At 38.4% G+C, this 27343-nt stretch overlaps 3 protein-coding genes across 7 annotated transcripts; 2 read left to right on the forward strand and 1 right to left on the reverse strand.

Annotated features, from left to right (window-relative positions):
• The first annotated feature begins 7465 nt into the window (after nt 1-7465).
• On the forward strand, nt 7466-16568 carry znf451 (zinc finger protein 451). 5 transcript variants are annotated; one of them, XR_014914355.1, is made up of 14 exons: nt 7466-7556; nt 8629-8692; nt 8936-9019; nt 9122-9235; nt 9757-9868; nt 10252-10399; nt 10507-10633; nt 10721-10880; nt 11063-11201; nt 11334-12850; nt 12920-12988; nt 14266-14331; nt 15689-15794; nt 15873-16568. XR_014914355.1 is itself a non-coding variant. In XM_085428351.1 (14 exons), exons 3-14 carry the CDS (start codon nt 8633-8635, stop codon nt 15727-15729), a joined length of 2637 nt encoding a protein of 878 aa, XP_085284477.1. In that variant the 5' UTR covers nt 8218-8382; nt 8486-8528; nt 8629-8632; the 3' UTR covers nt 15730-15830. The 5 variants fall into 5 exon arrangements, 4 of the variants coding, with proteins under 4 accessions (XP_085284475.1, XP_085284476.1, XP_085284477.1 ...); XM_085428351.1 differs by lacking the exons at nt 7466-7556; nt 15873-16568 and adding exons at nt 8218-8382; nt 8486-8528 and having other exon boundaries at nt 15689-15830; XM_085428349.1 differs by lacking the exon at nt 15873-16568 and having other exon boundaries at nt 15689-15830.
• A 418-nt stretch (nt 16569-16986) lies between these two features.
• Nucleotides 16987-19685, forward strand: bag2 (BCL2 associated athanogene 2). Its single transcript, XM_085428356.1, has 3 exons — nt 16987-17245; nt 17529-17638; nt 18898-19685. The coding sequence occupies exons 1-3, from the start codon at nt 17124-17126 to the stop codon at nt 19290-19292; spliced, it is 627 nt and encodes a 208-aa protein (XP_085284482.1). The 5' UTR covers nt 16987-17123; the 3' UTR covers nt 19293-19685.
• Nucleotides 19686-20260: 575 nt separating this feature from the next.
• Nucleotides 20261-27309, reverse strand: rab23 (RAB23, member RAS oncogene family). The gene is made up of 7 exons (XM_085428355.1): nt 26948-27309; nt 24588-24821; nt 23595-23680; nt 23179-23335; nt 22968-23050; nt 22776-22868; nt 20261-22671 (listed from the first exon to the last, which is right to left on the reverse strand). Exons 2-7 carry the CDS (start codon nt 24740-24742, stop codon nt 22538-22540), a joined length of 708 nt encoding a protein of 235 aa, XP_085284481.1. The 5' UTR covers nt 24743-24821; nt 26948-27309; the 3' UTR covers nt 20261-22537.
• Between the last annotated feature and the right edge of the window lie 34 nt (nt 27310-27343).

Here is a 27343-nt window from a genome sequence, read left to right on the forward strand (position 1 = left end):
AAGTGATCATTCCTCCTGGCTATTAGGTGACAAAGCCATTATGTAAAAAGTTCATCTTACCTCTGATCGAAAATGATGCGTTCGCAGGCCAACTATAAGACAGATAACAGATGTTACAAAAAAGATGTTAGGATGTAAAACATTGCAATGACTGCAGCTCGGCTAAGAGATATGCATTTGGTCAGAAGTAATAACAAGTTTAAGATGCTTCAGGTTACTTTACGCACAGCATCACCTCTGAGTCTCACAGCCCGAACAGGCGTTAACAGTGATGACTCTGCTTTTATATACAAAAGATAAACATAATCAGACTATGAACGATTACACGTATCTCTAATGTCTGTAGGCTACATGAATATATGTACCCTGAGCTGTCAGGAGGAGAAGATGGGGCTGGCCTGTACGCTACTCACCGCGGTTCTTGGGGCGTCCAGAGAGCACAGATTTTATTGGATGCTTTCCATTACGAAGCCTGCGATGCCAGCAGCAGAAAAACAAAATTGTCGCAATAGTCCCCAGCAAAAGCAACAACAACAGCAGCACACATTGAATACTGTACGGCCTTAGTAGGACCAAAAACGCCGCAGCGATCATCATAAGACGAGATATAGGGCAGATCTGGCAGCCTCAGACAGCCGGCTCCTCCGCTGCCGTTATGTCGCTGATAACTCGGCAAGAGAATAAAGACACTCACTGACATACGTGAAGCATCGCACAGTAAACCGTGGAGAGCGCACAGGTCCAGAAAGGACAGCCCAGACTATTGATATCATTATTGTGGGGTACAATGCATGACTCAGCAGAGACGCCACTTTAAATTATTTATTTATTTTTTAACAGGGGCAGGGAGAGTCAGCAGATTCATCCCAGCATCACTCTGCTGCAGAGGGGGCTGCCCACACGAATAACGCTGCAATAGTAAATAACACTAATCCGTGTAGACCCGTGGATGTACTGCACTAGTAGGGTGGATATATATTTCTTTAATATTTTTAAATGTGATCTAGAGTGTCATCGCCACTGTATACACATACAGCATGTTTTTGGCCGGAAATGAAATATCGTTTGTATTTTGTAGAGCAGGTCTACCCAGTATGGTTTTAAAATGTATGATAGGTGCTGAGATGAGGCAGGTCCTATGCACAGATACTTTGAGGATTAGAGCGAGCAGAAACTCTGATCATAAGCCAACACGGGTTATGTAATTTTGGGGTGAGATGACATCATCTCTCCTTCTGCTAAATGAAAGACTCAGACAAGCAAAGTGTGGCAGGAGAAAAACACGTGTTTATACAACACCGCACATTGTGGGCGTAGGTATGTAGATTACGACTATTCTATTTAAATTCTTAGACTAGTAAATAAATAGTTTTCCACCTACGTATAACAACATATGTATAGTTGTATGTGTCACTCATACATTTACCAACTTACAAATATAATCATCCCAATAGTTAGACATAAAAATCGACATTTTATTTTTCAAATAAAAGAATTAGTTCTCATTATCCATCAGGTCATCTTTGATGTTTAAGAGTACAGCTTTCAGTATTATTGAATTAAACTGTGTTACAAAATGTCAGCTTTATAAGTTATTGTAAAAGCTGTGTACTTACAAACTGCAACTGATGCCCTAGATTGCACAAGGCTATACTAAAATGTCTGAAGGTGTTATCATTTGTCATAAAAAAGCAACAACAACAACAAAACACAACCTACAGACCTTCTTTCACCTTGTTTGAATCCTGGTTATGTCTGTGTGCTTGGCTTTAACTTTCTAACTACATGGCCTGCTATAAATATCACTGCATATTGCCATAAATGCAGTGATATCATATTGCCTGTGTCAAATATGTAACATATGAGTTTTAATAAATAGAAGAGAACAGAACAGAATGAAACCCATATCCCAAAAAGTAAGATGCTGTATAAAATGTAGATAAAAACAGATTGTAACTGAATTTTTTAGTCACAATAGAACATTATAAAAAATCTAATCTTTCAACTAAGACATTTTACTATTTCATGAAAAAACAACAACATTATTATTATTGATGTCATCAGCACATCTAGAAACAGTCAGGATTTGGGCAACTAAAGCCTGGAGGTGGTGCTAAAAAGAAACAGCTGGAGTAGCATGTTGCAAGGGACTAGGCTCAGTGCCAACAGGTCAAAACAGAGTGTTTCAGAAGTAAAGATGGCTATAGGTTCACCAGTCGGCAAAAAACGAGGTTAAAAAATGTGGAACAGTTTCAGAATGACGTTCCTCAGTGTAGAATTGTGAAGACCTTGAATATTTCATTGTCTACAGTGCATAACATCATCAACAGAAAATCAAAATTGGGTGCCTGCGATATTTGAGCCCTCAAACAGCGCTGCATTACGAACCTGATGATCCTGCTATGGAAATCACTGCATGTGTTTTGAACAGAGTTCACAGTACCATCCACAAATGCAAGTTAAAGCTTAGGCATGCAAACAAGAAAACCTTATGTGAACATGATCCAGAAATGCTGCTGTCTGATCTGGGACAAAGCTCCCTTAAAATTGACTCTTTTAAAGTACAAAACTGTTCTGTGGTTGCACATCTGGAAGGCCACAATCAATGTTGTAAGGTGTGCATATTTCAACAAGGTGACACTAAACTCTATACTTTCACCAACTGACAACATTTGACACATCACAAAATAACATAAAACAAAGAAGACCCAGGAATGTGGAGCAACTACAATCCTATATAAGAAAAGAATTGGAAAAGATTCCTCTCCCAAAAGTCCAACAATTGGACTCATTAGAGAACCTAAACGTTTACAGACTCCTTTTAAAAGAAGAGGGCATGCTACACAGCAGTAAACATGGCCCTATCCCCCACCCTTTTGAGATGTGTTATACTTTTTTTATTGTGAATAAAATATTTGTTTATGAGATTTGCAAATCAATGCATGATGAAACTGGAATTACACTCAAAAAAATAAGTCATTGGATGAACTCAATTGGACTGATGGCAGGTTTTCCACGTAATACATCTATTTTGGTCCAACCTAATCTACATACATCATGACAATTCAATTAAATTGAGTCAGTAGAACACAATTTCGTAAATACTGCTAAAATGAAAAAAAGTACATTAAAATGATGTGAAAGGTTTTGGTTGGTCCAACTCAATACAATGTCATTCACTTGAGCTAGATTTTCATTGCATTGAAATCATTATTTTGAGTTCAACTAAATCATAATTTTCATTACCAGAAAACTAATTTAATTATTAAAATAATGACAAAATGAATTTGTTTTTACAACTCGGGTTTATTCACTTGAATTAAAAGCAGAAACAGAATATTTTGTAAATAAACATACATGTCACATGGTCAAATCAACCTTAACAAAAATCAAAGTGCTCACAAAAAAGTGCTGACGTACATTTGTAATGAATGTCAAATCTGAATAGCACACACCTCTGTACTACTAGGCAATACTGAAAACAAACTGGAATCTGTAAAATCAGATTTCACTTCAGAATCATTGTATATATTTATAGTGACACTTGCAAATTCACAATGATAACCTACTAAACATTGCAATTCACACCATAGTATGGCAGTCACTGAAGATTTGAAACAACCCAACAATACATAAATACACACATATATACATATATATGTGTGTGTGTGTGTGTGTGTGTGTGTGTGTGTGTGTGTGTGTGTGTTTTCATGACGAACATTTTTCTGTTACCAAGGGGGAGGTATTTTAATAAAAAAAAAATCTTTCAACTTTACTTCTCCAAAACCAATTACATGTAAACATTTACAAGCTTATAAGAACGGGAAGACCAACTTTAAAACACTGGAAGACACAAAACTTGTCAACATTTTTCTATTACCTTTGCAAATCCCAAAAGCAATCAAAAAGAAAATGGTGGTTACAACCATGAAACTTTTTCTGAGCTAAATCCCCAGTCCTTTCATCCATCTATAGTAGTACAGATTAAAAGTCACATCACTCACAACAGAACAGCAGACAAAAATAGACAACTTCCATTTGGCCAAAAAAAAGAAAGAAAAAAAGGTCACAGTTTGAACAAAAGATATAAAATACTTGAAATGTGCAATTCACTTGTATTTTTATTTTTATTCCTATTTATTCTATTTATCCCCTTCGTATATTTTATTTATATTGTCTCTGTATTTATATATGTGTGTGTGTGTATAACTCTGTAACTTCTGTCGGTGCTGTGCTTTTTTTGGAAATCGAATTTCCCAGAGGAACCCACCCGAGGGATTAATAAAGTTCTATCTAATCTAATCTAATCTAATCTAATCTAATCTAATCTAATCTAAAAAGGCCAAAATCAACTTTTGTGCTGGGTCTTGTTTGCCTAAGCAAACATCTTCATTTTCATTTGCTGCATCTTTGTACTGAGCCTTTGTCCATCCAGATTCATCAAAATCTTCTGACAGAACTCAAAAGTGTACTTGTGGTCATTTGGATAGCTCAGATCAAGTGCATAAATCAGTCCAAAGAGGACGATGAATGCCACGATGACACTACCGAGGTTGTTCATAACTGTAGTACCTTCAATGACAACTCCAACATCCTCTGGCTCCTGAATCCCTTCTCTTCTGATGGTGTAAATACAGTGACAGTTGCTGCAGTGGACCTCAACCGTTCATCCTCAGTGGAGGAGGTCTGAAAAACAGGTTGTTTCAGGTTTAAGGGCTCTGTCACTTGGAAGGGGACATATTATGCAAAACTCAGCTTTTGTATCCTTTTGTGCTGAAACATAGGTCTCTACCGCCTCTATAAACACTCCAAACATAAATAAAACCCGTCAATCTGTTTCCTATCAATAGTTTGGGTTCAGGTATTATGTACCTGCCTTAGGGAGGGGCTTGATATAGAGCAGCAGCTCCTCCAGTGTCTATCAGTGTGTGTGTGTGTGTGGGCTGGGTCAATTTCCCTTATTTCATCACAATTGGGAACCTTTTGAAACAGCTTGTTTTATGCACATTATTCCTGAAACCAGGAGATTGCTGTAATGGCAGTGACACTAGTTAGTGTCTTGATGCAATCTGCTGTGTTCCTTATAATGAAGACTTTTTACTAATTGGCATAATAAACTGAACTCCATTGGAGTGTTTACTTTCTGAAGTGCCTTGAGATGACTGTTGTTGTGATATACCGCTATATAAATAAACTGAATTGAAACACTGACAGAAAATGGATGAATGTTTTGTCCACATTTACTGTGTTTATAGAGGCAGTAGATACCTACATGGCAGCACCAAAAGAATGAACAATTGAATTTTTGCTGAAACTGTCCCCTTAAAAAGTGCTCTCCAGTGCAAGTTTTAACAATGACTATTAAGAATAATACATATTTCACAATTATATTGTCTCTTTTGAATATATGAGGATTTTGTGTGCGATGAACCTAACTCAAATTGAATCTAGAAAAGAAAGTGTGATAAGCGTACCAGATACTCCTTGAACAGTAGGTCTGGATCTTCATTAAAGTAGATCACCAGGCTTTTAAGAGTATGCTCCCTCTTTATGTCGATGTCATCATACTAATGCAAGGGTGGAAAAAAAATGGTGAAAAAAATGGAATTGATTGATTGCATTTAATTGATGGGTTTATCATTAGTACCGACCAAACTACTGATCGTCATGATATCCTTGATCTTTTGGCCCTTTGCTCCCCTGAAAAATTTGCATCAGCTTGTCTGTTAAATAGTCCAGCTGAGCCAAGAACTTCGCCTGCAGGGGTTTTGTAGTGATCTGCAGGAACTCTGCATTCACCTGGAAATAAAACATACATAAATATAGTAAACTAGAAGTTTAAATACAGACTGCTGAATCAACACACTGAAAGTTGCTAAACATTTGAACCATCAGTGAAGTTTGTCAAGACCTAAACTGTTTTTAGCTGAGTTTAGGAATATATCGCCACCTGTTGCTTTGGCATGTTCCTAGCAGCGTTTTCCTTCATTTTTGCGTTTACCTGTGGACGGGATTATTTTTTAAAACGAAAACGGAAAATCTCCGTTTTCAAAAATACCTGTGTAAGTGTGGACGTAGCCGAAATCTTTTATAATAATAAATAGGTTTGAACGTCATGGGAGTGCGCATTGTGCTGCCTGCAGTTACTCTTCCGGCCACATGGTTCGCTTTTGGTAGCACCCTCAGTAAACTATGTAGTGCTTTTAAAGACACCTCAAAACGATACTTTCTACTAGAAAATGGCATATAATAATAAACACAGAATACATAATTTTTAGATTATAAAAAGAAAACAGTAAGAAAGAAGTTAGCTATAGGACATCATCTTTCATTGAGCACAATGGCTAGCTGCTAATAAGCTAGCACATGCTCCGACTTAAAAGTTGGCAGCTACACAATTTCTCCTCTAAAACAAGGCACTTTTGAAAAGACCTGGCTATATTGTCAAAAAAAATAGTATTCAAGCAGAGAAGAGAATGGTAGCACCACCAAAAGTTCAAAAAACAACTGTTACAAGCTTCTATGATAAATAGCATTGCCATAGATTTAGCTGATAAAGAAATACACAATTGGATATATGAAAAAATAATATGTTACCTTACCTGAAGGTGTAGTTTTATCCAAAAAGTACAGAGAGGCCAAGAGCAGCTGGATTCATTTAGGTGATCCTGAAAGAGCGCAAAATTTTCAAAGAAGGCGGACCGTTGTGTAACTCAGTAACTTTGTGTTCTTGTGACAAAGACTGCTTTGAGAGAAAATAATTTAGGTTCACCACACGAATAATAATTGCAGTAATGCTGGAGTGCTACATTTGCGTTGAATGAGATTAAAAATAATGTTTAAGCTTAAAGAGGGGCTTGAATTTATTTCTTTGAGTTTACAAATACTTAAGTGCAAAAATGCACTCCTCCTACCCCCAGTGCCCCAACAAACTCATTCATTTTGTGTTCAGAATCAGCCTCTGCTGGTTTTGAATAATTTTAGGTTTACACAAAGAAAATCAAATTAATTTGGTATTTTTTAATTGCATTTGTGAACAACTAACATAATTTGCATGTGTTCTTTGAAAGGAGGACCTGAATCTGTTTTTTGAGTGTACAGAATAGAGTAGATGTGTATTCTGCATTCAACAACGTGGTAGAGAAGGGCGCAGATGAGCACCATGTAATGCTGCTATTTACATATGTGTTTGGTGTTTATGTATATGAAGGTGTACAATTCATCTCTCCACTAAACGATGTTAAATATGATACATAAATATGAATCTAGGTAAAGTTGGCGCCTCTGGCGGGGATAACTAGAATATTAAAATAGTTGTAGTTGGTAACATCATCGCGCTTCGACCCGGATTAGATAAGAGCGCAGAGGCGGACTTTGTTCTCTCGTGTATTTTGTAGCAAGCCCAAGCTCCGTCCACGCGGCGCACACTCTGCGAACAAAAAAACCGCACCCGCGTCCGCATGACGTCATGACGTCCGGACTAGCTGCGTTTACGTTTATTTGGGATGTTGTAGCAGTGAGCTACCAATCTGACAGAGTGAGCAACACAGGCACAGGTAATGCGATGCTTATCTTAATTTAAACCATGAGTCTCAGTTATGCTGCATTTGATCGGTTTTACCGGACGTTAGCCCCTCGTCGGCATCCATTTATTTTTTTTAGAGAAGGTCGTGTAGCACCTTGTGGGAATGGGGGTTTTAGTTTCAGAAACACTTCCAGTAATACCCTACGAAGCGGACATTAGTTAAGCGGTGTGAAAACGCCAAAACTGCAAACACTCGTTTACAGTTTTTAATTTTTTAAAAATCTAACATTACACAACATAATATTATCTTGCATATCTCACACAGTGAGTGTTTGGGACCCATGAGTTATTTCTTTCAGAGTGGAGATATCACTGCTAATAATAGTCTTCACCAGAGTATGGTTGGTAGAACAATCCCCCAGCAGAAGATGAGTGAATTCTCGGTGACATGTAGGGCTTTTTAACTTCGATCATTTCAATGTGTGTAAAAATCGCTTTGATTTACATACTTTGATCATCGAACTTCATGCAGCCCGTGAACGCACCACCATAGTGTAGTGGCGCGTAACTTCTTCTTCGTTCCACTTTTGAAGTGTTGTTTAGAAGCTCGCAGCTCACTCCTGCCGCCGCTGGTTAACAGGTATACTGCAACAACACTGATTTAAGTCGTTGAATAGTTGCTGTAGAGCAGCTCCCACATGAGAGGCAGCACCGAAGAGAAGTACTAAATGAGGTGGCGAAACGAGGAAGAAACTATGCCCCCATGTTGAATTTCTACACGGGTGACCCTCGTTAAAGCAAGTCGTATTTTCCTACTTTTAAAAGGCTTGACAACGACAAGAAGTTTTCAAAAAAAGGTGCATGCTAATATTCGTTTGCTCAACGTCTCGCATATTTGCTACGAGACCTAAGCTATCCAGCTGCTACTGTTTCCTTTGCCTAACTGTCTGTGTTGTTCAGGCTTAGCTTAAACGTAACTGTTAAGCTAATTGCACCAAAAGAGGTAATTATAATTGTTACTGTGTTGTCCGAAGAACTGTCGCTTAGCTTTATAAGCACGTACTCCAGCTTGAAAACGTGTGTTATCTTCCCGTTACCTTTAGGAACATGTCCTCCACAGTTGACGCAGATGAAGATGAGGTGGAAAAAGAAGTCGAGTTTGTATCAGTAAGTCATATGCACTCTGGCTCTATTAAATAAATATTAGTTGAAAATGATAACATTTTGGTTTTCAAACTAGTGGCATTGTTCACTGTCACGTCAATGAAGCCTAATAAACAGACGGCTATTTTTTCTCTCAATTCACTGATGTCTCATACTGTCCAGGTCCTTATGATTTGGACTTTAGATGTGTTTTATAAGCCTGAAATAGTGTTGATGTTTTTCTTTCTTTTTCTTTTTTTAATGCAGGAGGGCCCTCTCAGACCAGTATTGGAATGTATTGACCTGTTGAGTGACAGTGAGGATGAGGGATGTTCATCATTGCCCAATACAGTAAGTTTTTTTTTTAAACAGATCATTTGGTTATTTAATCCTTTTAATTCACATGTTAATATCCTTTTTTTCTTAAAAACACATTATTTCTTTCAATTGTAGCTTGAAGATAAAATCAGCCGACATAAAGCACGTGTTACATCTACCCTGGACAGACTGGCACACCAAGTGGCTGTACAGAAAAAGGAACGAGCAGATAAATGCAGAGCATTCAAGGTAAGGTTGTTGACAAATAAACTGAGCCACTGTCATTTGTTGTTTGTTGGACTTTCATTAATCATTTAGCCTGTCAGAAAATTGATTCTGTTTTCACTGTTTCCATTCAGATCTGTACCTTTTTTTTATGCACAGCAGGAAAGAAAAGATGCATTGCCTTATGCTTTATGTGAACTGTTGTAAAATAAATTTTACTATGAATTTTAAATTGCTAACACATACATGTGCTCATTAACATATTCACAAAGAACATGAAATTTAAACTCAACTTTAGATCCTCACCAAGATTTTACTGGGTTAGTGTATGGGTAGATTAAGCCCAACTTTATGAGCAGCAGTGCCCCCCTGTGGGCACAAAAAATGGGGAAGGTAGTCTATTCATAACATGCAACATTACTTGGAGAACCAACATTAAACAGTCAGCTGGTTTTCACTGATGTGTTGTTTTGTTTGTTTGTTTTGTTTTGTGTTTTCTATGTGAGGCAAATATCTTACGTGTTACATCTTTGTCCCTTTTTCAGGAGAAGCAGATCCTACAAAAAGCTCATGGACAACAGGAGCTGGCTGTTAGCGCTGTAAATGGGATTAATCAGGAAGCCAAACGTTGTGTAGACATGTGGTTAAAGATGCCAGGTAATTATTGATCGGAATTAGAAATCTGTTGTAGTTGTTTTACTCAAATAAGTAGAACGACTTTTAAAACATTTTCCTGTTACGTAGTTGCTGTTTGTTTCTGTCTTTTTGGTTTGTTTTTTACATTTCTATCAGTATGCTAATTGCCTCTGCCAAGGAGGTCATGTTTTTGGTAGTGTTTGCATGTGTACATGTTATTCTGTCTATCTGTAAACACAATGGCTTGAAATGTTTTGAATGAATTCTAAACAAACCTTCTAGTGGTGTAGAGTGGCTTGCATCCACCGGGGTCAAATCAATGATTTATTGGTGCAATTTTCTGTTATAGTTGTCAGTGGAGTGGCTTGTGGGACTTAACATACTGCAATATTGTGTTTATCTAGGTCTTAAACCTGGAGCGATCAGTGCTGGTTCCGAGGGAAGACAAAGAGCTTCTTTCCACAGAACTATCTCAACTAGGCATACTTGTCCAGTAATTAACTGTGGTCGAGTTTATGATAATGCTTCCCTCCTTGATGGACACTTGAAAAGGTAATAATTCTTCATTCGTGAGTGTGTTGGTACAGCGGCTTAACTGTTTTCCTCACAAAAAATGGTTGTCTCTTGCACATGTATTGAGTAAAAGCTCTTGTATGCAGGTTTGATCACTCCCCATGTGACCCGACTATCAATCTTAAAGGAAGTCCATCAGAGTTTTTTGCCTGTGTTGCATGTGGAAAGAATTTTCAGGCCAAAGAATCCTGGAGGAACCACGTTAAGTCGAAGGTCTGTGCACTTTTCTGACTGTGCAATTAGAAGTTGCAGCCTGAATCCCTGCATGGTGTAATAATTCAGAACTGTTTTGGTTACTAGGTGTCCTCGTCTAATGCCGATGGTCATAGCATCAACCAGATGTATCAGCGAATTGTGTGTTTTGCATGTCCTGCCTGCTACAACCTCTTCAACCTCAGAGACGAGTGTCTCCAGCACATGTCAGCCGAAAGCCACTTCAAAGACTCACTCGCCTTAAGAGGTAATTTTTTTCTTTTTTTTTCTTTTTTTCCTCTAATAAATAAAATCATTACTTAAAAACAGCATTTTATATTTACTCAGGTTACCTTTGTTTGTGTGGTTCTAGAAGATCTTAGATACTGGAAAGTAGCTAAATGAGCCAATTTGCATTTTATTTTACATTTGATTTTAAAAAACCCACAGGAAGTCCGCTGCCAGTCCCTGTCCCTCAACATGTCAAGAATCGTCTCATCGCCTTGTGCAAAGATGTAGCGTTCAGTGTCCGCTGCTCTTTGTGTCATAACGTACTGATCTCCCATCAAGCAGCTCAAGCTCACTTTAAGTATGTTTTGTTTTTGTTTTGTTTTTTTACATTTGAATGTAGTGAAACCTCTTTATATATTTCACTGATTGTATTCAGATCCTTTATGAAACTCATTTTTATGGCCCTTGTCCCTCATTTTCCTCTTTTTAGTGTGTACTGCAGACAGGGCTGTGCTGTGGCCAAAGCTGACAAGACGATAGTGCAGGTCATGAATCAGCTGCAAGTGCGAGGACAGTGTTCTGTCTGCTGTGAAATCTTCCTCAGCCAAGCTGAAATTGAGAGACACAGGGAGTCGATGCAGCATGAAGTTGAACTCAACCAAACAATGGCAAAAGCACTTCTTCAGCACTGCAGGTTTAGTGAAATTCAACACTTGAAGAGAGCTAGAGACTCAACAGACACAGAGGAGACCACTGGCCTTGCAACACCTCTCAAAAGAAACAGGAAGAGCGACGACCATGACAGATTTCCAGCTAAACAGCAGAGCTTGGGGACAAGTGTGACTGTTACCAGTAGCGGGAGCGTAACAGCTTGGTGTTGCGAGTGCGGTCTTCAGTTCTCAGACGAGGCTGGAGCCAGTAAGCACCTTCTGGCTGTGAACCAAATTTTCCATCAGTGTGGCGTGTGTGGCAAACATATGGGGGAGTCTTCCATTGCACGTCTGCATATGAGTCGCTTTCACGGGGGCGCTCATCTCTCAAACTTCCTCTTCTACTGCCGCAAGTGCAAAGTGGAAATGCCTCGGTACGAAGACATCCTGTCACACGTGTCCGGAGCTCACAGCGGACACACGTATTTCAGTGAACAAGAAGTGCCTGAGCAGCTTCCCATAATCGTTGATGTCAAGCCATCCACTAGCAGTGACGTCACATTTCACTCCTCGTCTGTGGCCAAAGTCCAGCTGAGCACAGAGGTGTCTTCATCAAAAGTAGAGCAGTCTTGGATGTGCAGGATGTGCGAGGATGTCTTTGACTCGGAGGCTGCCGTCCGTAAACACTGCAGCGATGTTAGTAGTCACAGCTTTCAGAGATTCGTCTGCGGACACTGTCCACAGAAGTTCTTCAAAGAGTCCACCGTACGGAGACACTGTATGAATGAGCATGATGGGCTTGTAAAAACTTCCTATTTCTGCGGCCTCTGCGACAGCATGGAGTTTGGATCTGAGGAGGAGTTTTTTGAGCACTACAAGAATCTTCACAGTAAGGACTACTACTGCATGGATGAGGTTGAAGTTGTTCAGCCAGATGCCGCTGATGCTGCCGCTTCCGCTGAGAGGACCAGTCAGTTTACATGCCCGTGCATGGGTTCGGAAAAAAGTAAAGAGGACATGAAAGCCACTTACACACAATGCATGAGGAATCTGGCTGCGGAAGAAAAATGCCAGTACATCTGTGTGCCTTGCGATGTATCTGTTCCATCCTATGCACAGATCAAGACTCATGTCCACACAAAACACACAGCCTTGAACCTGGACAGGAGCTTTGACATCAGATGCAAAGACTGCCAAGAGAGTTTTATGGATGTACCGAGTTTCCATAAACACTACCACTTGCAACATTGTACACTGGATCCCTGCATGAGTTCCAGGACCTGCAGGAAAAGCTCAAAAGCCGAACCCACCACTCCAATAATACCTAATGCTGCGGAGATCAAACCAGACAGCAATGGTAAATCTGTTAAAATGATTCACATTTAATGTCTTGTTTTTGGATGTTAATTTGTATTCATGTTCGCAGAGATTGACGACGAAACGCTGACATTTTTGAACATTGATCACACCAATGACGAGAGTGAAGTGCAGGAAGGTAGGCAGTAAACTATACATATATATCACTGATATACAGATGAGGCCAGAATTATTAGTCCCCCTATGAATTTTTATTTTTATTTTTTTTAAAAAGTGCTGTTAAACAGAGGAAAGAATTTTAATCACAGCTTTTCAAAAAATCTTAGATTTTTATTGGTTACATTATTTTTATTTTGCACACAGGAACCAAATTATTTACACAAACTACCAGATAAGTCATCCTGATGCTAATAGGTGGTGTATCCTTTTTGCTGGATAACAGCCTGCAATAGTTTTTTGTAGTTTTCAACAAGTCTCACACACATCGCCTGAGCAATCCCTATCCATTCCTCTTTGCCGAGTCTCTCAAATGCGTTCAGATTTGATGGGCTCCTGGCATAGTCCTTGGTCTTCTGTTTACCCCACATCAAGTCAGGTCTTTGAGCAGTCCAACCAGTAATGCTGACTTTGGTCTTCTGGAGGTAGTTCTTCACCAGGAGTGACTTATTGTTTATGTTGTCATGTTGAAAGACAAAGTGACTGCTCAGACCCAATTTTCCTGGTTTTCTTTAAAAAATTTTCTCATATCTTTTTTTCCTTCAGGATTTCTTTGACTTTGACAAAGGTGTTTTTCACATGATAACTCAAACTCTTTTTGAGGTTCTTATGCTTTCTTTAAATTGGAAGATGAACCCACAGCTTTAATGATTTTAAAAGCTTTGAGCATTACAAAAATAAAGCACATCATTGCACAGTGGTGGTTTTTGCTATAGCTAAATAAAAAGGCCAGTTTTCTCAGGGAGCAAATATTATTGACCCTGGTAAAAAAAAAAAAAAAAAAAAAAAAAAAAAATTCTGAAACAATTCTGTTATTGTGTGCAAATAGAAATAATTTATGCTTCCTAAAGAAAACTAGTGTGTTTAGTAATCCTATATTGAAAATCCTTAGCTCTATTAAAAAAGTACTAGAGCAAGTTTGAAATGGACAAAATTTTTTAATTTAATTTATTTTATTTTAATAGGGGACTAATAATTTTGTTGTCACCTGTAACTAGAAAGAAAAGACTGGATACTAAATAAACGCTACTTCTTTTTTTCTCTCTTTTCGTCATGAGACCCTAACGGCTGTCTGTTTAAAGAGAATTCTTGCTTTAGCTCAACTGCTAATAATTATTTGCATAATTAATCCTATGAATGTCCTCTCAAACAAAAACACACTGATTTACTTGTCTTAAAGTATCCTCATTAATCTTGATTTTTAACAGCTTGGATAAACGACTCTGTATTCTGTTACAGTTGAATCGGATGATGAAATGAAACGCGCGCTGTCTTTGAGCGCAGAAGAAGGACAAGAGTCAGCAGGTATGTGTGTGCAGGGCTGAGGATATAGTCTCTTTCTCTTTTGAACAGTTTGTAAGTCAGTACAATACGACATATTGTATTTTTTTGTTATTGTATTCAGATAAACATCCAGTAAGTTATACAGTCGGTGATTGTTAACATTGCCCTGCACATTAAGGAATGAAAATGTCAATGGATAACATGCAGGCTTAAAAAATATTTGAACAGTTGGTTCAGTGAGGTTTATTCCCAGCCTTCTGGGAGAGTTTTTTTGTTCTTTTATTAGATAGGAACAGACAGGAAATATGGGAGATGCAGTGTGATGTGCACTCGCAGTCTGGCTGGCCAGGAATCGAACCGTGACTCACTGCTTGGAGGAATTTGAACACATTTAACAAACATCGAGATAAAGAATGTGTTTGATCAAAAGGATGAAAGAGAAACTCGACTGTAGTTTTGTGTACTAAAATGATGTCAGGCTTACATTTGAGAAAGCAGGAACCTGCTGCTTAAATCGGAAAGTAATGTGATGAATTACATCTGTGTAAACAGGTTCTTCAGAAATTCATAAATTCCCTTCCTACTGGGGACAAACAGTAAAAGACTGTGATGTGAGCTCAAGCATAGGATGACACGTTCATCCGACCATCTCAATCTTCAATCCTCCATGGTTATGAAATCTTTTCAGAAAGATGAAGAGAGAAGTCAGTCCTCGGAACAAAAGGCACTCAGAAAGGCCACCATCAGATTACAAAAAATGCTTAGAAACGCCACAGAGGAGTGCTTTGAGCAGGATTACAGACACAGCTCATTTCAAAGACCAAGTGTGGGTAGAGGGGAGTGGAAACTATCCAGCTCACAGACTGGGACAGCTAGGCTTAAATTTACAAATAACACGCACAGAAAGTCTGCAGCTTTTGAAGGTGTTATTTTCAGACAAGTCCAAATTTAGCATTCATGCTGATCTCTTGAATGGAGTAAGAAACTCCAATCAGTGTCCAGATTTTAGATTTCATCAAAATATGAAATCTAAAACAAAGCAGCTGCCTACTGAAAGAATATTTTTCCCAGGAGAAGATTTTTAGAACGATGTCGGCACGGAGTGAGAGTCAATCTTTATGGCACCTGTGAGACATCATGAAGAGGGGGGCAGGGAGTGTGGATGACCTAAAGGCTCTGCTGGCTCAAAGACGAAGGAAACATTTTGGGGATCACTATAAATAGATTTGGAGATATGAAAGAATAGAAATGTTAAAGTTATGACATTGTGGTCAACATAAAATGTTCTCAGTGTTGTTGAAATGATGCAGTTTGTAGTGTTTTCCATATGGCCATGCTGGTATGAATGAAGGTTTTCTCGTGTAATTTGTTTTCACAGAGTTGGAAGAAGCTCTCAAAAGAAGCCTCCTGGAGTTCTGAGAAAGCCAGTAGTGCTTTTGTAACATGCTGTTCATCGAACGTTATACTAGAATGTTTTGTACAAGGTAACGTGTTCAGAATATAATAAAGAATTAAATGTTTGTCCTGTTTCTTACTTTTTCTGCGTTTTTCATTATTTGCAGTAAGTGGACACCAAACTGAACCTTGCAGATTTGCAATTTTGTAAGCTTGATACTTGTGAGGAGCCAGAGTGTTTCGACACGTGTGCTATAGATGGCATCCACCACACTGCAAGATGCCTGAGCTGAACATGTGACCACAGTGCTGTGTCTCCAGTTGCGCTCTGTTTTCCAGTGTATTGTATGTCACAGACTCTTCGCATGGTGTCATGTGAATCCTGATCCTTCTACGCTAGAATGTTAGATTATTTTTCTTAAGGAAAAAGCTTTTGCAATACCCAGAAGTCTGCAATATAAATTCACATAATTGTTGTGCTCCAGAAATGTGTTAATTTGGTGCACACACTTAAGAGTGCACTCGAGTAAAACTCGTATACCCAGCAATTAATGTTCCCAAGGGGCCCACATTACAAACTGGGACTACCGCAGTACCAGTTTCTCATGTGGGCTCTTGGATAAAATTAACAGCTCATCCCTGCATACACTGATCTGGGTAGCCAATTCCTTTTCATGGATTAACACTGAAAATATGAATTCAGAATTATTATATTGTACTCAACTGCAATATATCCGTCAAAGTTTCCATTCCCTTGGCTGTTACAAGCCAGATATCTGATTTTGGGCAAGTTGGCTAAAGAGCAAACGCTTTGAAGATAGTTGACTATGAGGTAAGTCTTGGGTGTTGTGCACTGACACAGTACAAGTTAATTAGCACTGGGCTCCTGGTTGTAGAATTTGGCAGCTCCAGGCTAACTGCAGTGCCAGAGGTGAAGATGCCTTTGTTGGTGAGTAAAAACTCCTCATGTAATGTAAGGAATTTACAATATAGTATAATTTTTTTTAATATATATATTTTATAGTACTTTAGTCATTGACATAAATCACTGTCAGAGTTAAAAGGTTTTGGTGGTGGATTCAGCAAAGTCTATTAACTAGTTTTGTTGAACAAAAAATAGTGACTGTTATCCTATTAATTTAAATCCTAGCTCGTTTTTCTGTGGGCCGGACGGCCGTTTCCGGGGTCCTTCAGGGGGTCCTCGGACCCTCGTTTTGAGAGCATAGTTCTGGGCTCCTCGGGAAGCTTCTATGAGGAGTGAGTGAAGGAAGTCACAGCCCATGTTTGGAAATGTTCTCCCAGGGGCGCTGCAGCAGCAGCCGGTGGAGCTACAGTCAGCTGGACAGCTCGGAGTTGACCGCACACGGGATTTGTTTTTACTACGGAACGGATCAGCCTTGTGACGGGTGTTCATCATCATGGCTCAGGCAAAAATACAGGCGAAGATGAACGAGGCTACCTGTAGCAAGTTCAGCAGGACGCTATCCATGGCAGATCGCTCGGGGCGGCTGCTGGAAAGTTTGGACCAGCTGGAAATGAGGTAGTTAAGTAACGGGCCTTAGCATGAGCCACCTATTCAAGCATTGTCGTTTGTGGGATATATATGACTGCTCACATTTTCTATAACAAGTTATTACAGCGCTTAAAATGTGCCATAAAAGTAGCTTTAATTTCTTAGCGGTTTTCCGAGAACCGTTAATGATCACATGTTTTATAGGTGGGTTGCTTTAGGTTCGTAGCTCACAGCCTCATAATCATTACTCTCGCAGTTTAAGGATGCTTTTCAATGGACGGTTATTGTCATGCTTTGTTGTTTCCAACAGGGTGGAGTCTTTACGCGAAGCGGCATCGGCCATGGAGCAGGAAAGGGAGTGCATCCTGGAAATGATTCAATCTCTACAGAACAGTCAAGAAATGCGTAACATCTGTGCTGGTGAGGCGGCTTGCTGACTATCACAACTTGAACTCAAAAGTCACGCGCTGGTTGATGTCACTGTGAACATATAGCCTCCTAGTATCATTTTGCTGTGTTTTGAATTCCTGTATTTTCTGCTCTGATGCCACTGCAACATTGTGATCCAATGAAGACACGCTTTGAAAGTTAACTTTGCTGTTGGGTGGAGGTGGGCTCGTGAATGTCTGAGGATTTAAAGAGTTCCACCCAAGTAGTTGTTTACAGCTCATGGATGTCATTTATACATCAAGCTCTATTTTAATGAAGGCACTAAACTAGGCTGAACATGCTCATTGAAAACCACCTGCAGTCTTTATTTGATTACCCGTATTTCTTTTCTTTTTTTTTTGTTTCCAAAGAAAGCGTCCACTTGCAAAGAAATCATTACAGTGTACAGTATTAGGCAGAAGTCTTGAGCCACTCCTTATTTCTTTCTACATTGACAGTAAAGTGGAAATAAGTGCAGGGATGTAGTAAAACATGCACAAATAAATAGAAATACAAAATATATGTGGCAAAACAGAATTTGGGCTACTGCCTTTTGTTCTGTTCTCTGTCAAAACGATCCCACCCTGCTTCAGTAATGTTGTGCTTTGGGCTCTGGGGAGTCCAGTCCATTACAGATAGTGTTCCATTGTGTGTTTCCTCTGTCTGGCTTTTAATCCATTAGCAATGTGTTTGGGATCATTGTCATGCTGAAAAATGAAGCCAATCAGATGCTTTCCAGATGGTACTGCATGGTGGATCAAAATCTGACGGTAGTTTTCTGTGTTCATAATTCATCAATTTTGACAAGATCCCTAACACCGCTGATACTTACTGCTGTGTCTCTTTCCTGACCTCCTCCATACATACTGATGACAGTTTGAGGCAGAAAATTCAAATTCAGCAGACTTGATTTTCTTTCTATTTATCTGCTGTAGATTGTTTTTACACCAGCTGCTTTGTCTCTCAGAGAATTTTTTTAGAAAGGCTTTGCAGATCTGAAGTGTAGATGTGTAAGCCCACCCTGTTGTTTTACACTGCATAAAATAACTGTGTCCCTGGCTTCTGGTAGACTGAGCACAGTCATGAACATGGAAACTTCAGATAATAAAGACAAGGGCAAGGATTTGAATTTAGATAAATCTAGCCAACATGCTACCCCTTACAAAACCTAGTTATCTGTGGTAAATGTATTTTTTCACTTAAAGTATGTATTTTATTTTATTTTTTCCCCTATGTGTCATGTCTCTTAGGAGAGAGAGAGGAGTTAACTTTAACTGCAGACCGTTTAATGGGCCGGACGCTGTCTGTGGAAATCTCTGTTGGGACAATCAGAAACCCGCAGCAGGAGGAGGCGCTACAAAAAGCCACATCCATCATAGATGAAATAGTGAAAAAGTTGCTGGACGACATGGAGGGGAGCAGGCAGAAGCTACTGGCCCTGCACGCCGCATGTGTGACTGAAGCACCGGCCATTCCCATCGACCAGAAGTTTCAGGCCATTGTGATCGGTTGCGCTCTGGAGGACCAGAAGAACATAAAGCGGAGGCTGGAGACTCTATTGAGAAATGTTGAAAATGCTGAAAAGAACATCAAGATTATGGATCATCAAAAACTCGAGAACACAAAAGCAAACGGTAGTCAATAAGACTCATCACCAAAGCATTAAATGTGCCTTGAATGTTCGCTTTCAGAAGGCTGCTACTTGTAGCAAGAAAAGTGAGCAACAAATATCCAGTTTTACCAAATCATTGTCATTTTTACATTGATCTACTTAATATTGGTTACTTAATGTTTATACAATGTATGTGTGTGTTCACATATGCACCTAGTGCAGTAAAAGATTCTGAACAGCAATGAATTAAACAACTCTTTTTGTTTCATTGCCTCACTTTTAAATTTAGGTAGTTGATTTTGTAAGTGCACACACTACCTCTTTGTGTGAAATCAACACAAGATATATGGATTTTATTTTGTATTTGCACATGAGTTTTATTTCAGATCACGTGTCAAAAAACAAAATAAACCTGTTGTCTTATGAGTGTCGGGCAGAGACTTCTTTAAATATACAGTGCAGCATGTGGCAAGTGCCTCTGTTTATTTAGAGGCATTATCCTCTACACCACGTGTCCACACACGTGGTGTAGAGGATAATCTATAGGACAAATTTAAAAATCGAGACTTACAACACTTAGTTGTTTTGTGTCAAATAGAAAAACAATGTCAGCAGTGCAAAGGGCATACAATGTTTTAAGTAAGTAAAGGTTGCCTTTGTCTAGGAGCCCTACATATTATCACTTGCTCTTCCCCAGCGGATGGCATTTGAGCAAACTCATCTATTATTTGGCATTTGGCATAAGGATATGAAATAACATAGAATATGAGGATCATGAGGTATGAGTTTCTCGTGTCAAGGTACTAAGAGCAAGGCTAAACTTCTACACCCATGTTAGTTGTTTATTAACTTGTAAAACTGCCACGGGTACAGACAACCATCTTTTATCCAAACTGTCTGCACTTCTAAAATTACCTAACCTTATTCACTCTAACTAAATGTACCCAGTTAAAATAATAACAACATTCTGGTTAATGAAACTGTCATGAAATCATACAATGGATGCTCAAGAAATTTTTTATTTATATCAGATTGCCACTAAACACTGTCTCACAAACAAAACAACAGACACACAGTTGTGTGGCACACTCCAGGGTGTGACACAACAAAACTGCAAGTCGTGTCGTTTTTCTCAGGCTGAAAGCCAACACAAGTTGGTTTGTCTTTCTAAAGGTGTGAATCTGCTAATGAAGTCATGTGAGAAAAAGTAAAATTAAGACAAAAAGATTACACCTGAGTGACAGCACTTAAGTATGGTTAGTTTTAACTGCTGATTCTTTAAAATTATACGCCATCTTAATGATAAAGTGCAGTGAATCAAGTCAGTCAAAAGACAAAGTAAACACAAACTAGCACAAGCTTGAGAAAAACATTACTTACAGATCTACTGTGAAGGCAATTAAAAAAAAAAAACAGCAAAAGGGTGGATTAAAATGTGTACTCTGAAGAATGTAAACATTGACAAGGCATTGTAATGATTAAACATTCACTGATATGGGAGGGGAAAAGGCCTGCATGCATTACAGTTATGCCACTTTGCTTGTCTTCAAAACAGCAGTTTACAAAAAAAAAAAAAAACCCTAATGGGAAACTGAAATGTGACACAATCTTAGTACCAACGGTGTAACTGTAGAACACATTTTAAGCACCTTTTGGTATTTTCACAATAGAAAAAAATTCTGAACACAGATCTGAAATCTTTTTTTCTTTTAAGAGTAAAGCATGCATGCACATGTATTCCCAGATGACCTATGTATTATAATTCCATTAGATAGCTACAACTGAAACTACTAAGGAAATGTTCATTCAAGACAGAAGATTTAATCTAAGACTTTTCTATATTACTAAATATTTTGTTGTGCTTGGTAAACCTGTGTAACCCAATAATGAGTTCTGAAAAACAGAAGGAAAGGTGAATACATTATACATTTCACAGATAGTTGTATTGAAAACTAAGGATTAGGACTGGGAGATTGTTTCTGGGAGTACTCTCATTTAGTTAGAAAGAAATGTAATTTTCTTGCATAATCAGGCACACGTAAGCGCTTCAATAGCAAAACATCCCCTCTTGATTGCCAACTTTTTGTAACACCTTCTGAGAGCATTCGTTTACAGCCCGCCCTAAACTCCACACCACAGGTACAGTACCTACTGAGCAGTGAGCTTTCATTTTTCTTTTCACTTTCTGGCCCCAATACAGCTCCTTTTTTATAGTCTGGAGAAAGTTCTTCACAATCCAGGTCAAAAAACTAATAGGAGAATTCTGTATTGTGTTTAATGTACTCTGAATATATATGTCAAAGCTATAGAAATAATAAACAAAACAATGTAAACAACTGCAATCAAAAGCATAGTATTGTATTGTAACTGACAATTGGTTGTAACTTGAGGTACTATGATTGAAATAACAGATTTTTTTTAGTGTAAATGGTGTTTTATGTCTAAAATAATTTGTTTAACAAGTGTAAGCAGACAGAAAAAGGACTATTTTTGTGTCATTGGTTATTGATATTTGGTTACATACCTATATCTATGAGAGCACATGTTTAACCACAGCTCAGAAAGAGAAAATTTGGCACATAAGATCAGTCAAAGCTATTGTGCTTCGTACAAAAATACTTCACGCAGAGATTTAACTCAGCGTTCAATCAGGACGAAGAATATAGTTTGAACCATTATCTGTTTAACAGTTAGAAAAATATGGAATAAAATAATCTGCTTATCTTTTATAATACATGCAAATGTATTGCACAGCTGAAATGTTAAACAGAATAACCACGTACAGAAGGAAAAGTCTCGATGGAGTGCAACTTTTGCTGTTACATACTTTGATGAGAGTCGGTATGTCAAGTTTCATTAAAACAAACAAACAAAAAAAAAAAGAGTGAAAAAAAAAGAAAGAGCAAAAGCCTCGGCCATAAGGGGGAAAATCCACCTGCACCAACAGCTAGAACTTCAGTTGTTTTGGGCATCATTAAATTAATAACACAACATACTGTAGCTGCAGTTGTTTCTTAAGGCAACCATTAGGAGGATCCAAGTATGTACAAAGGTTAGGTTTTGTGCCCAGATCGCTGATGAATATTCGAGACCGCAATACACCTATCAACATGGGGCGAGGAAGATGAACATTAGGTTAATAAAGTAATATAGTGTAGTGTAGTGTTTCCCAGTCTATGTGAGCTTTGGTCACTAACTGTCGCTACCTCAACAGCTTACAATAACGAGCAATCTAATGTCAGAAATAACTGTCGGTCAGTAAAATGAAATGATTTTCTCTAGAGGAGGCTGCAGCTTCCAAAGGGATTTTTAGTCTTCTTGGTTCTTTGCTTGTTAGGACGCAAAGTGATGACTTCTCTGCCGTTGCTGGAGCTCTGGTTGCAGACATTACTACTTGTTGTATTAAAAACACCTTTGGAAAAAAACCCAGAAAGAATGAGTAAAGGCTATTTAAAAGAAACAAAAACAAAACAAAACACCAGAGCTTAAATTGTGATACGAAAAAAGATTTCTTACCTATTTTATTGCTTGTTGTGTGGACCACCTCTGTCTCCTCTGCTGTTTGCTGTTTGAGTCGCTGTAGATACTTCTCAGCTAAATACTTAAAAACTAAATGAAGACAACAAGCAGAAATGTTATGACAGTAACATTAAGAAACAAGCCATTTTACTTGCATCTGATCAGTTGTTCAGATTTTCAGTAACCTACCCTCATTCACATTTAGGTCCTCTTTCACTGAAGCGCGATAAAATCTTAGCTTAAGCCTCTTAGCCAATGCTTCTGCCTCCTCACTGCAGTACAAGTGAAGGAAATACAGCACTTCTTAATTTTCTTCTAAATTAACAGGCTTATTTTCAATAAACAGTCAGCACTCTTTTCTTTAAGAGTTAATTGCTTTTCTGTACCACCGAATCCTTACTTTTTTATAACAGTCTCTTCCAGGAGGTCAATTTTGTTTTGCACAAGAACTGTGGGAATATCTCCAACTTCTGCTTCCACCTTCTCCTTCCAGCTGTCAATAGCCTGAAATGAGTCCCGGTCTGTGGTGGAGAAGACAAGCACACATGCCTGCGCACCTGCAAAGTAAGATCACATACACAAACAGTTCACGTTCTCAAGCTGTTACATCTTGTAAAAAAAAAAAAAAGCATGTTGAACATGTTGCATAATTCATTGTCCAAGAGCAAAAACACAGATTGGATTTAAGAATAAGCCCTCTAGGAAATATATATGTATATATATACTAGTGCTTACACTTACACTGGTTGGAAGCCTAGAAATAGCCTAGAAATATGGGATAAGCAAACGTTATTTGTTGCAGAGGTGCAATCTTACCGCGGTAATAGGCCTTAGTGATGGCATCAAACTCCTCCTGCCCAGCAGTGTCCCAAAGCATTAATCGGACATCTTCATCATTTACACTAAAACGATGAGAAAAAAAATTGACTAGTTACATATTCATCCATCTATAATATCCTATTATATCCTACCCAGCACACTCTACTTGTTTTTCTATGTTAATAGACAATCACAAAAACTACAATTTTAAGACATTTGGAATAAAACATTTCCTTCAATAAACAAAAGTAATAATATTTAAATATATTTTTTAAATTCTCGTCAAATAACTTTCTCTTTTAATTATTATTTATAACATGGAAAAAAAATATTTTATCATGTTTTCTTCTAGGGTGGAAAATTATTTCATTTAACTCAAGAGGGCTCTTGTTCCTCCAGGAGTGTAATGACATACATGCGTACATACATACAGTACACAGTTACTAAGTAAAGTAAAATAAGTAAAAACTAGATAGGCATTCAATAGAAGAATTGAAGTAAAATAACAAAATAAAACAAAAAAAATCTGGTTAATTAACCAACATGGATGTCTTTGGACTGTCAGAGGAAACCAGAGTACCCAGAGAGAACCAACGCAGTCACAGAAAAGCCCGAGCCAGCCTGTGGATTCAAACCCAGGACCATCTTGCTCAGAGGCCACAATACTACTGCACCACTGTGCTGTGGTTAATAAAATATTAAATAATAATAATTAATGTTAATTAAATAAAAGCTAAATATAATATAACAAAGTGGCCTTTTTAAGTAAAATGTGTCAAATTTAGTAAAATTCAGTTTTTTAAAAAAGAGTAATTTCTGATTAAACCTAAAATGTGGGTACCAACAGGATTCCACATTCCAATATGTATTTAATATTGTAAAACAATTTTATACAGCTGAAGTTGTAGTTAGTTAACAGACCCTCTGTGACTTTGATTATAGACTATAACTGATAAATAATGTGGAACATCTTTCAAATGAACATCTTACAGTATCTGCCTTTCCAGGAAGTCCACTCCAATTGTCTTTTTGTAGTCTTTAGTGAAAATGCCCTTGCAGTAACGTTGGATCATACTGGACTTGCCGACAGCTCCGTTGCCGACCACGACCACTTTGATGGCCACTTCCATGTCCTCCTCCAACATGGTGATGACGTCTGGCTGATTTTCTCAGTTCCACTGTGCCTGTATTGTTTCAGAGCTGTGATGGGAGCACATGTACCGGCTGAAAGTGTAAAATAAAATATTAGATACTACAAAAAAAAAAAACACAAAAAAAAAGCCACACAAACACTGGACAAGTGCAACTCAAATGTGGTTTATATATGAATCACTCACTTCAGAGACATTGTCAGTTGAACAAATATGATGAAAACCAACTTTGTTACTCAGTTTATAAGTTACTTATAAATGCTGTTAAAGTGCGGCTGACAATCAAGCAAATTAGCAGAGGCGCAACTGACTGCTACTTCTTTTTAATACTAATCAAACTTATTTTCAGTTTGATATGTCAATATACTGTTACAAATGTAGTTGTCAAAGCCTAAAACATGTTTTACAATACATTTTTATAGCCAACAGTCACAACTCAACTTTTATAGGCTTAATAGTATAATTATCATATTCGCCAGCAACACAAGCACTTCATTGCACTCTAATACATGGTGTCACATACACAATGTCTGTAATTAGCTTTTAAACTGTTATGGGTGCACATTTTACTAACTGTTGTAAAACAAATTTTCAGCTTGACTGGAGAGGTGGTTCACTATGTTTATTGTTCCATTAGTGCAGAAAACTGCAGACTCCGCATAGCAACCGGGTCCCAACAGCTATATATGTGGAGTGGCTGAGTGCTATGCTAAACAACATATTGTGGGAAAGCTGTTCTCAGTGGACACTGACAGCCTACTGCGTGACTGTAGTGTTCAACAGCCTGCTTGAATTTGAGTCACAATATGTATCTGTAATTGAGCTGAATGACACATCAGTTGGTATAACATGAAGGCAAAACACAGCTGAAAATAGAATAGTATGCTCGTCTTTTAATGTAAACTCTGTAAACTGTAAAGTCTTGACTTTGGATTTCTCTTTAGTTGAGCAAAGACCTCCTCTTCCTTTCAAGCAGCTAGTCCTCTCCTATTCAAGTGTAGTCGGTTCGCGATTTGTACTTTAAATATGTTTTATCATCACAGAAACTGTCAAACTGGGAGGTTAAGAAGCTGGTTATGTATTGTTTATTTATAACTACTATAAGTTCAGAGCAACGTGATTCAGATTTAGATAAATGATGATGATTCGCTTTAACAGTGTTTGAAAATGAGATCTGAATAATTGTGCTCTTAGTATCAACAACAATGTGGGGCAATCTTTTTGCACTGTGGTCATGTCTTATACCCCACATTTCTGAAATGAATTACAACTCTCCTCAGGTGATCTCAATAGGTCATGTTAGGGCAAGACCTCACAGAGGTTTCATTCTGAACCCCCACTGATGGTAATGTGAGTGACCCAAGTTGGGGTTTTTTTTTGTTTTTACATCTTAGCTCATTTGGTGACTCACATTATCAATAAGGATCACTTCCAAAAGGGTACCCCCAGGGTAAATACTTGTGACTTTCCATCATTTGTTTTTTTAAGGGAAAACGCCTCTTGAAAGAAGTCCAGCTGCCTTCTTTTTTCAAGCTCTAAAGAAGTGACTGGAAGGTGCAGTTTAACACTTCAAGACAGGTATCAGCTACACATTTAAACACAATATTCTCCATACCTGCACAAACAACTGTCCTGAGTAAATTCTGGGCTTTCAGGTCATCATTACCATATTCATACAATACAAATGTGATAACACAGAATCTGAAATATACAGGCCTACTGCATTTTTTACATAACATGGTAGCAGGGTATGTTTTACATTGCTATGCACATAGTACTGAATTCTGCTCAGTATGAAGCAGATAATACACCCCCCTTTGCTAGACAGTGAGTCATCTTCATAGACTCACCGTTACTTGTCCAGGCCTCAAGGCGGGGCACCACAATTTTTTGAAGCAAAGACTGAATAACACAGATCAAAACGCCATGACACGCAACTAAGCTATTCAACTCTGTCGAAGACTTTTGCTATATGTAATGCGTTCATAGTCTCTGATGGGAATTAAGTTTGAAGTCAACTTCCCACTCCTCTTCTTCACTCAAATCCCTTGCCTTGGTCAAGATAAGACCTGTTGAATTGCTGAAAGGAGGCTCCCCTTGAAGTACAGAGCAGCTCCCGAGGTAGTGCGTTAAAGCTGGGTGAAATAAACGGTGAAGAAATGATGGGAAAGCATGCCAAAGAAGCGTGCAGTTTCTTACCTGTAAAACGACGCTACAACTCATCCAATGACATTAGGCGAGCTATGCAGTCAGCTAACCCACATCCACATATCTACAGCCTCCCGCCGCTCTTCTCCGTGGCAAGAGACGCAAGAGACTCCGCTGCTAAGGGTGCCTAGCTAAGATTAGCCACTTTTCACAGAAGAAAGACAACCTTCTGCTCCGTTCGCTAACGACTTCTTCCCTGTGTAATGCAAAAACGTTCTCTCCTAAACGAAAGATACCGTTTATTGACTGTCAACACCTGAGGTCACTCTCATGACATTTATAGAATGGATATGCATTGCTGCCTATTTCAGTGAGCTACGTTGCGCCTGAGAGCTAGCCAGGCAGGCTGTTGGCTAGCTCGCTAGTGTTTGTTGCTAAGCAGCAGAG

The sequence above is a fragment of the Rhamphochromis longiceps genome, linkage group LG13 (assembly GCF_057381845.1).
Source record: "Rhamphochromis longiceps isolate RC_006_pf linkage group LG13, R_longiceps_female_GT1.1, whole genome shotgun sequence".
NCBI classification, from domain to species: Eukaryota; Metazoa; Chordata; class Actinopteri; order Cichliformes; family Cichlidae; genus Rhamphochromis; species Rhamphochromis longiceps.

What these genes read in the sequence shown, in the direction of transcription:
- znf451 (XM_085428349.1), top strand. Translation starts at nt 8,633, where the DNA reads ATGTCCTCCACAGTTGACGCAGATGAAGATGAGGTGGAAAAAGAAGTC. An exon ending in GGAACCACGTTAAGTCGAAG is followed by an intron (nt 10,634 to 10,720) that starts GTCTGTGCACTT and finishes TTTGGTTACTAG; the next exon opens with GTGTCCTCGTCTAATGCCGA. An exon ending in CGAGAGTGAAGTGCAGGAAG is followed by an intron (nt 12,989 to 14,265) that starts GTAGGCAGTAAA and finishes ATTCTGTTACAG; the next exon opens with TTGAATCGGATGATGAAATG.
- bag2 (XM_085428356.1), top strand. Translation starts at nt 17,124, where the DNA reads ATGGCTCAGGCAAAAATACAGGCGAAGATGAACGAGGCTACCTGTAGC. An exon ending in TTGGACCAGCTGGAAATGAG is followed by an intron (nt 17,246 to 17,528) that starts GTAGTTAAGTAA and finishes TGTTTCCAACAG; the next exon opens with GGTGGAGTCTTTACGCGAAG. An exon ending in AATGCGTAACATCTGTGCTG is followed by an intron (nt 17,639 to 18,897) that starts GTGAGGCGGCTT and finishes CATGTCTCTTAG; the next exon opens with GAGAGAGAGAGGAGTTAACT.
- rab23 (XM_085428355.1), bottom strand. Translation starts at nt 24,742, where the DNA reads ATGTTGGAGGAGGACATGGAAGTGGCCATCAAAGTGGTCGTGGTCGGC. An exon ending in TTCCTGGAAAGGCAGATACT is followed by an intron (nt 23,681 to 24,587) that starts GTAAGATGTTCA and finishes TCATCGTTTTAG; the next exon opens with TGTAAATGATGAAGATGTCC. An exon ending in GGACCTAAATGTGAATGAGG is followed by an intron (nt 22,869 to 22,967) that starts GTAGGTTACTGA and finishes GTCTTCATTTAG; the next exon opens with TTTTTAAGTATTTAGCTGAG.